This window comes from Humulus lupulus, chromosome 4 (genome assembly GCF_963169125.1).
Source record: "Humulus lupulus chromosome 4, drHumLupu1.1, whole genome shotgun sequence".
In the NCBI taxonomy this organism is placed as follows: Eukaryota; Viridiplantae; Streptophyta; class Magnoliopsida; order Rosales; family Cannabaceae; genus Humulus; species Humulus lupulus.
This window is the reverse complement of record NC_084796.1, coordinates 216,483,386-216,494,147: the sequence shown is the minus strand read 5'-3', so window position 1 is coordinate 216,494,147 and position 10,762 is coordinate 216,483,386. Positions and strand designations below refer to the sequence as shown.

The following is a 10,762-nucleotide window of genomic DNA, read 5'->3' as shown; positions in this document are numbered from 1 at the left end:
TTTCAATACTTTATCGTTTTTCCATGACTTATGATTCCACGTGCCATTTTCTCATTCGCCACATCATCTCTGGAATTTTGAGGGATAACAATTACGACTTTGAATTCAGGGCCATTATTAGATGATAACTAATATTATCATTTCGTTAATTTTGTCACCCTTAGTATGCATTAGATTTTTAAAGTGCATAATTTGGTGAGGCAGTGATTAGTTCAATTACGATCCTTGGATAGGATGAAAGACTATGGGAAAAATCTTGGTTGATAACTCTTGCTGAGCAATCTTATAAATCTAAGGACCTGAGATAAGTAAATTTCACCATACGTGAATTACTTACTGGGCGTTAGCTCATTATTTTGTTGACTCCTCATTTTCAAGTGTATCTTGATGCTTGGACCTCTTGTGGACTTCGGACTCAGTAACAATGACTTTTATGAATAGTATTTTTAGAAGTCTTGTATTATTTTATAAGTTTAGTTTAATTTGACTTTTTGTAAATAACCAAGTGTTATTAAAGTTCAAAATTTTACAATTTTTCGCATTTTTATAGACCTTGAGTTATGGTTGTAGTGTTAGATGTCTGGCATATTTGTAGGATTTGTCCTATGAGTCTGCGACAGAAGTGCCCGACATAGCAGGTCGTTATAGAAAGTGGCTGATGGATATTCATCCAACATTTGAAATGTGGTATCCATGGGGGATTTGAAGCTGATGGGTATGAAATCACATTATTGTCATATGTTAATGCAACAATTACTTTTGATTGCCATCGGGTCAGTCTTACCAAAAAACATTCGAGATTGTTGACACCAAACATCATTCTATTGGCAATGATGAAAGTAAAAATAATATGGTGGATCTTATAGCCAAATAGATGATGACTATAGATAGTTAAAGATAAATATATTTCATTTCTTAGATTGTTGAGTAAGAATGAACTACTTAAATATTATCACTACTATATTTGGCTTTTAATCATATAATACTTATAATTTATTATTATATTAGCTGACATTGGATGCTGGTGCTCGTGAAGATGCGGGGGGTGGCCACAATTTTGGATCCTTTGAAAAATCATAAATCTCCACCAATAATAATAGAATTCATGGAAAAGTAAGTTATTCGATTTTAATGTATGCAATGTTAATTTTTTTAGAGTTGAGAGTATAATATGTAGTTAATTAATTTTTGTGGAGCAGACGCAGAATGTTCGGAAAATGAATGCATTGGCACATTTACAAAATTGTTGAGAGGTTCTTGTCCAAAACAACCCGAATGTCATGAATGCAGTTTTTATGTACTAAGATACATTTATGATATTGTCATTTATTTATGAAGTCTAATTTTTCATATGTGTAACTTTCTACCTTGACTTATATGTTAGTTATTATTTGTATGTTCTTATGTATGTATATACAAACTACCTATATATGTAAAATATTATCTTTAAATTAGAAATGATATTTAAATGCATATAATAATATGTTATATGTTATCTTTTAATTACATAATATTTATCAAATTAGGTATATTATAATATGTTCTATTATTATATAAAATTTAGGTATATAATAATAATTAATAATGTTAGGTATATTATATAATCAAAATTGAAAAAATATATAAAGACGTCCAAAAATAATTATAAAAAAATGGTTTTCTTTGCGGTTATCTTAAAATAACTGCGGAGAAAGATATTCTTCTTTCTTTGCAGTTTATTTAACATAACCGTATAGAAAATTCACTACACCAAATACCATTTTCTACAATACATAACTATAAGCTAATTAGAAAAGTATTATAATAGGTAAAGCGGTAAACTTAAAAGGAGGTAAACTTAAAAGGGAGGGAAACAAAAAAAAAATTGTTGGGTAATGTTAAAATGGAGGGAAACCCACGGTTTCAGCCTAGCCCTATTATCTCAAAACCCAATCCCTAATGATGCGTTCTTTCTCTCAGCTATCTCTTTCTCCCAGCATTCTTTCTCTCAGCTCTCTTCTTTTTCTCGCTCTCTCTCTCTCCCAGCGTTCTTTCTCTCGCTCTCTCTATCTCCCAGAGTCTCAGCGTTCTTTCTACCCTCTCCATCGCACGAGCTGTTGGAGCACACCACAGCAGAGGAGAACTCTCTCCACTGGAATTGCAGGCTCTTTCTTCCCCAAGTTGTGATTGAAGAGAGTGAACCGCAAAAGTATGGGATGTCGAATCATAGCAAGAGGAGCACTCTCTTTCACTTTCTCATAGTTCCTCTCCATCACTCTCTGATCAAGAAAAGACCACGACTCAAAGAGCCGCTGATTCAATTACTCGTTCTCAAGGATTTCATTTGTTCAAACAACTAAATGAGACTCCAAGCAATGGTAAATCTCGTAATGCTTCAAGTAGACAGAAAGAGTTGATTAACGCTGTCCAAAGGACTCCAAAAGATCACCTTTTGGGGAATGTCAGTCCCAGACAAATGGTCACATGGGTAGAAATAACACGCACTTCTCAACTATAGAACAGAAGCTCTTGGATGCAGGGTCAAATCAGAGCCCGGTAAATTTCACTAGGCATTTAGTGTTCTTGTGCTCTCATAGCTATGTTATATATTTTCTTGTGTCTACTTCTAACTTATTCTTCTGGATTAGTTCTGCTTCTGATATACTCCCTTTGTCCATAGATTGGTGCAGAGGTCCGAGGGAAAATTGATGGAGCATTCTACTCAGGTTATTTAATGACTGCAACTGTTAATGGAAAGTTATTGAGAGGAGTCTTGTTTGCACCAGTAAGCTTCAAAAACCCAGTGTCAGTTATATAATGTGCTCAAAGTTCGAATATGGGCAAGCTAAAAATCATTATCTATTTGCTTTAAACTTTTTTAAAGCAGGGACTTGGAGGCTTCCCCAGAGGACCAGTTCTCACTCAAAATCCACACTTGGCTGCAACTCAGCCATTTCCAAGCTCGGCTCATGGTGAACCACGCTTTAGGCTTTTCCAGCAGCCGATGAAGAACACAAGTCCAAGATCTGCTCAAAGCTTCCAGCCAACTCATCAAATGGCTAGGCCATTTCCTGTAGTGAGATCCACTCCTTCTTTGCCCAAAGAACCAACCCTTAGAAGTGATCTTCAAGGTGTGGTTTTAACACTAGGAGGGCCCGGAAGCAGCCAACATTAGGTGAAATTTTTCATATTTTTTGCTTCATTCAAGTTTTGTAAATCATGAAATGCTTAGATTGTTACCACTTTAATTAATTTTAATTTTTTCAAAAAAAAAAATATTGCTATCCACTCCAGAGGCTAGAGTTCACTGAAATGATGAAACGATGTTTATGTTTTTTCAACTTTACCAGTTTATGTTTATGTTTTATCAAGTTTTTATTTTGAGTTTTTCATCTTTCAGACTTTTTATGTTTTATGTTTTATCAACTTTACCAATTTATTTTGAGTTTTTATTTGGGCATTTACCAATTTATGTTTAAAGATCATATTTTGATTGCTATTTTGAACTGTTCTTGAGACAAGATACTTTGATTTATTTTTGGCTCTGAAATATACTGGTATAAATGTTGGGAAAGTCGGATTAGATCAGAGAGGCTTTAGTAGTTGCAATATAATATTCTCTAATTGTTCTTAGATTGCTTTCAAGATCATATCTTTAGTCGATTTTATGGGGTCCATTGTCACCTAAACAATCACTGATCATCTTTTGTTTTGCATACTCTGATATTTTGGTCTCCTATCACCACAGAAAACATGTTTAGACAACTTAGCTTACTTGGGATTAGAATGGAATCAAATTATTTCCATGTGTTTTTTGGCATGTTTTGAACTGAGCCATGAATTGCTAGCAGCCCTAGTTGGAAAGGAAAAGAATAAAAATGAAAGATGCTTGTTGCTTGTTCCAATGCATATAATCTATATGATAAAATGTATTTGATATAGATTGAAAAATTATGGACAATCTTATTGATATAACCCATGCTGTGACTATGAGGACCACCACACTTGTTGTTTTGCTTATCTTTCTACTTTCTCTTAATTCCTTCCTGTAATGAAAAAACCGTCCTGCAGTCTTGGAGAGTCTTTTTAATGCTATATATTGTCCATTAGATAGCCTACCCTGAAGAAGCAGTACATGGAATAATATGCAAGGAGAATGAGTCAAATCTCAATTAAGATATTGATCAAATATCTTTTTGATATATAGTTCATAGAGTAATTTATTAAAACATGTAGAGCCAAGACCAGAGATCACAACAACTTGCACAAACACAATTTGATCCAAAGAAACAGTCACAAGAACAAACCAGTTAGAAGAAACACACAAGAAATCAAACCAGTTAAAACACAACACCAAGAATTACCTGGTCCTAATTAGAGTCAAAACTTAGAACTCTAAGCTACATCCACGGGCAGCCACTTTTATTAGAACTTCCTTCTTCTTTCAGTACAAATCTCTCTTATCTCAGATACAGATTTTTTTACTGAATTACAAGGAAAAGTTTCTAAAAACTAAATGTAAAAGTATAGAACTCAACAGTATATATAGCAGTAGTAAACATAACGAAACATAACTAACTGCTTTACAAGAATGGTTTGTAAACATAAAAGATTACTGACTGGACCAAAATAACTAACAAATTCTCCAACTCAACAGTATATATACCAGCCATATAGCTTCCTTGACAACTTCTGTTAAAGCTATATGTTCAGCTTCTATAGTAGATAAAGCAACCATCTTTTGCAAATTGGCTTTCCAGCTAATAGCTATACCGAAAACTGCCAAAACATAACCTGTAAGTGATTTTCTAATTTCTAGACAGCCTGCAAAATATGAGTCAACAAAACCTTCTATAGCAGTTGTCCTATATTCGTTTCCAGCTCCACCATAAACCAGAAATCTATACCCAAAATTAGTTTTGCAGCACCCAAATCTTTCATCTCAAATTCTTTTTTCAGTTCATCCTTTACCCTTTCAATTTCTCTCTGTAATTTCAGCCAAAGTATATTCACTATATACTCTGTAATTTCTATTAAAGTATAAATGTCCCCTAGAAAAAAAATTATTCGATAATAACATCTCAACCATCCCCGGAAAGAAAAAATTCAATTATGGAAAAAGTACCATTTAATCCCATATATTCAGAAAACGATCAAAACGTACTGTTGTATTGTGTGAAATAGGTACACTCTCCTATCCATTTTGTCAAAATTTACTAAGTCATACTTAAAATGCCTTTAAAGTAAATGTGTGTATATATTTTATCCCCAAATTTTAAGATCAAATTAGATAAATTTTGGATTTCAAAGGCTGTTTTAATATCTATTGACAAATTTTTATTTTGTATTAATCATTTAGGTATTGATTATATTCTTTAGGTTGTGTATCAAATTGGCAAGGAGCATTGCAAAGTTAATTTGCATGAGGTACATAATTTGTTCTTTTAACTCTTATTATTAATATCTTAAAAATGTTAGAAGAGTTTGAATATCTTAAATATTCATCCATAGAGAAGTAGGTTCTGAGATTAAAATTTGTGCTGCGGTGATAACGGAAGGTTGAAAACTTGTGTGTATTAGAGAAGTAGGTTCTGGAAAATTTGTTTGTGTGCTGCGGTGATAAAAGGAAGAAAAATTATTGTGTGTTGTTTGAATTTTTTTACTTGGTATTGATAGATGGTTAGGTAAGCTTTTATATGTATAGATTAGATTTTTCATTTAGTCATATTGTTTTCATTATTTCCATATGTATAGATTAGATTTAATTGCCATAACAAAATTTCCATAACCCAAGCTAAAATCTTGTCTTTGATCCAAACCCAATTAGTTAGTGGCTACCATTTTAGAATCTGATTTTTAAATTAAAAACAACACTAGAATCTCTTGAACTAGAGGCTATTAAATGGATAGAAAATAAACCAGCAGAATTAACAAAAAATGGTGGTCAAGGCACAACATAGACCAGTGCCAAGTTACTTGTAGGGCTGGAAAACTAAGATCTAATAATTTTGCATGTAAATATGGCTATTGCTTACATGCAGTCTATCATAAAAAAACAATGAAATTCAGCCAAAACTTGAAACTGTATGGTTCGTGCATAGATAACTCAGACAGAACTTTCTTGTTCAGCTGAATGTTTTCTTTCATAAGCCCATGCATGAAGTTTCCATAATTAACCTGAAACAAAACATCAAGATTTTGTAATATGTTGCTAAGAAAGGAAAGGCCACCAACGACAACAGGAAGCAGAGAAGAGAGTAGAGTGAAGGTGCTATTTCCTGTCTTAAACATATATTAATAGCCAGTTTGAGCAAATATTCAGTAGACTGAAGTAAACAAGAGCTACGAAGACAAATGGCAGGTGCTCATGCTGTCCAGCTAATTTTGCAGAGCCAACACAAGTTCAGAAAAACATTAACTAGATAAGCCTCCAATAAGAAAGACTTGTGTTAGAAGTTTTCTGGGCTGTTAGGTTGGGAAGATATTGTAGATAGAGAGTGAGATTTACTTAGAGAAGAATTTGGCAATCTTTGGGAAAGGGGAGCCTCTCAATCTAACTCAACCTTGTAATGTTTAGGTTTTTGGTTTATACCAGTAATGTCTATTAATTAATAATGAGGAATTTCAGTAGTTCTCTCTAGTTTTTTGTAACGCCCTAGCTACCCCAGAACAGTTACGGTGATCGGTGAACCGGAAATTTGACCCGCTACCCGAGTCCTTTGGTTAAAAACGTGATCTAGGTGTCATTAACAGGTTAAGGTGTAAAACCAGTAAAAAGGAAAGGACACTTTTCATTAAGTAAATAAACTGCTCATGAGCCTTTTTAAAATGTTTACAAGTAGTTCAAGTTACAAAAGAGTTGCTACAGTTCCAAATGTACAATCCCCGCCGGCCTAAGCGGCAAAAGTAGGGTAAACCCCTAGTCCCTCTGAGAACTCCTTGACCGTGGCGGTCAAGCGGCCCTGTATGTACATCACATCGCCCAAGCTCTCCACTCAGGGTTGGCCAAGCTTTTCCTTCCCTTTACCTGCACCACGTAGCACCCATGAGCCGAGGCCCAGCAAGAAAACATAATAAAGCATGATATAATATCAACAACGATCATAATAACCATTCAGGACTATCTGTCCAACAAATAGGTGACAATAGCCAAAAGTCACAATAATGAGCATCGTTCCCTCTAGCTATGTGACGATAGGGTCACCAGGGCTTAATTGAATAGTGATTCATTTATAAGTTCGTTTAGGACAGGTGCATGGTGATTAGTCACCAACATAACCTTCCTCACGACTCTGGAGTCGAAACTATGGACAACGTCCCTTAGCCATGTGAAAAACAGTCACCGGGGTCATATACCTTGGCTATATTCATCTGGTTGTAAGCCAGGCAAGCGCTTATAAGTTCCTCGACCCTAGGGTCGGTCTGGCATTAATGCTATAGAGCCATTCAATGCATGATTCTCGACTTTAGAGTCGGTCCCTGACTAGTCAGTGTCTCAAACAGGTAAACAACGTTCAACAGCATTTAATATGCAATCCATGTCCACATATATCAACCAACATGCCTCAAGTATCAAACCACGCATGTCAGATACCTATACAGGGTGCAACTGTACTCAAAAACCGTTTTCTTACCTCTGGTTCGAGTGAGAATAATTATACGAACGACCCCTGAGAACGATCAACCTTTAAATTCCTCGACGGTCACCTGGTCATAACCAAAATATAGGATTCATCAATAAAAATGATAACTGAGGGTTCCCAAACCAAATCCCAGCCCCCGAGACCTCAAATACTACCCAACCGGGTACTAGGTCCAACCCCAAGGCCTATGGTTTGAATCCCTAAGCTAAAAACCACTTTTAGCAAATTTTGGCCTTATGGGCCGCGGCCCCCAAAAGCTGTGCCGCGGCACGCCCCAAACAAAGAGGCCCCCCCACCTTCTAGACGCGCATGGGCCGCGGCACACAAAAGCTGTGCCGCGGCACCCAGCCCAGAAAAGCTAGAACGACCACACACGAACCAGATTTTCAACCCTGCATTTCCCTTCACAAACCAGACCTTCTAACCCTCTCTAAACCTCTTCCAAACATCCAATTCAACCCCTAAACCTTACCCATACACCTCCTCACCAAAACCCAAACAACTAACACCAAAAACCTCCTTTGATTCACACTTTCCACATCAAAACTCATGATTCAAAAGCTAAAACAAAAACAGAGCTTAACTTGAATTCAATGGTCAAAGCTTACCTTAGAACCTGTTTTGAACTTCCCACACAAGCAGAACCAAGTCTCCAACCCAGCCCTAAGTTCCTTTAGCTTGAATCCACAACTAGAGCTCCAAAACACCAAAGAAGGAAATGGAGGAATTTGTACGGGAAGAGAAAAGAAACTAACCCCTGTTTACTCTATTTTATTCTACAGTCTTCAACCACTTAAGTTCATATATATCCACCCCTAAAAAGACCAAAATGCCCTTGTGTCATCTAAAGCCTTTCAAACTACTCTAGGGGTAAAATTGGTACTTCTAGCTTAACCCGTTAATCATAATTAACGCTTCCCAATTCCCACTAATCTCAATATCCTCAAACACCAATATTTCATAACCCGTTACCCTAAAATCCCCGGTAACGCGATAACCTTTAATATCACCCCGAGACTCACCCCGAGCCCCGAGCTCAAACCTGTTATGACCAAACCGATAATCACGTTTAACGATCGTCTCATGTCGGAATACTCGAACCAATCCACATTATAATGTGGTCTCACAATATATCATTACATACAAACAAGTATTCAATTATACCCTCAACGGGCCAAATTACCAGAATACCCCTGTAAACACATGTGGACTCACATGCATGCATTTAACATCATATTATAATATAATTTTCATAAACATGCATAAACACATTTAATGGCATAATTAAACAGTTATGGCCCTCCCGGCCTACTAATCCAGCCATTAACCATAATAGGGAATCCGGGGCATTACATTTTTGGTTCCTCAAATATTACTATAAGGTTTTCAATCAAAGGAAAATCTATCTAAAATAAGTGAAACTCACTCTGCCTTACTGATTTCAACAGAAATCTCCATAATAAAATGCAAACAAGTTTTTCAAGCCACAAAAACAAAAGTAATTTACACATTCAGAAATTGTACACAGTATTTTACTATTTATTATCTTTAATATTGATCTCAAAATGAATCATTCTCTAATTATTTAGTGCAGCTGAAGGAGAGCATTAACTAAACTATTTGTATAGGTTTTAGTTAAAAGAAACTGAATATAGAACTAAGACTTAGAGCAGGATTCATTCTGAGATCAATACTACAAAACTTACATAATAAGAAGACAAAAATCATCAGCAATCCCTTACAATCATGTATAGACAGAGAACATAATATAAAATCTGACTCAAAATTACAAATATATGAAACAAGTATTAGATAGTGTACCCCATGTTGGCGAGTGCCAGCGTTTATCCGTTGGATCCAGAGAGAACGCATGTCTCGCTTCTTGTTTCGAAAATCTCGATAGAAATATTGCAATGCCTTTTCCACCCTCTCTCTTGCTATTCTTATCCAATTCTTCGCCCTTCCACGGAACCCCTTTGCTAGCTTAAAAATCTTACCCTTGTTCATTGTTGAAACTTCCTTTTATTGCAGAATCAAACACACAATCACTTCCTACAAATTAAAATCAGTCAAAAAGTCTGAAGTTCCCTAAGTAAGAACTTTGAGGCAGTTTCACAATAGACTGCCAAACCAAAGCAAAATGTATTCTGATGATCTATATAGCCTATAAGTAGGTCCAAACAAAGTGAGTACATTAGATTGAATTCATAATGTATACTAATAGAAAATGGTCACACTAACAAACAGATGGCTATGTATGCTTCTTAAATTGGCCCTGAATTGTGAGATATATGACACTTGTTTTGTTAAAAATGATGTTTAAATGCATGCTCATTTTACCTATGTCGTTATCATAGCCAATGCGAAAGAAGAAGAAGAAATGGCAGCACATTTTAGTATAATTCTCATTTTCCATAAGAAATAGGGGCTGATATGATTAGTATAACAGAAACATTACCACAGTAAAAGATGACAATGGATCTTCTTCATATATATAGACAATAACTTTAGTTCATAACTAAATCCAAAAACAATATATCTTTGAAATTTTTTGTATTTAAAAGCAGTCCAATATTTGACCCTGGCCCATAGAATCCAATTACCCTTCCACATCTGCAAATATTATGTAAACTGTATAAGATAATTGACTAAGGGAGCAGAATTCTAAAAATGCACTCATAGTGACTACCAAATGAACCACATCTCTTCTTAACATACCATCATGACACATTCCTTCCTTCCTTATTACTCCCAACCCCCAAAAATAGCACATGAACACAAAGAGAAGTAATAAATAAATAAACAACTATTACTTTGGTTTAGTTCTTTATTCCTCCCTAACATAGTAGCGTTGTGTAAACCATCATTTCCTATTTTTTATTATCTTCTATTTTCACACCCAACTCCTTGTACCATTATTTTCTTGTTTCTAGTTTCAGTGTTCAAAGAATATACTACACTGTGAACACTTAGAACAAAGTAATAGTCATTCCACGTGATTATTCTATTCAACAGAAACCAAACAGCAAACCACAAGTTCAACAAAAATTAAGCCATACACACACAACTTTGAGTTAAAAAATCAATCAATCAAATTTAAATGAAGAAAAGGATCTTTTTAACTGGTGAAAGCTCTCTGT

At 35.2% G+C, this 10,762-nt stretch overlaps 1 protein-coding gene across 1 annotated transcript; it reads right to left on the bottom strand.

The window, feature by feature from the left end:
• Nucleotides 1-4,404: 4,404 nt before the first annotated feature.
• LOC133832891 (uncharacterized) lies at nt 4,405-9,629 on the bottom strand. Its single transcript, XM_062263170.1, has 4 exons — nt 9,444-9,629; nt 4,887-4,965; nt 4,646-4,803; nt 4,405-4,491 (listed from the first exon to the last, which is right to left on the bottom strand). The coding sequence occupies exons 1-4, from the start codon at nt 9,627-9,629 to the stop codon at nt 4,405-4,407; spliced, it is 510 nt and encodes a 169-aa protein (XP_062119154.1).
• Between the last annotated feature and the right edge of the window lie 1,133 nt (nt 9,630-10,762).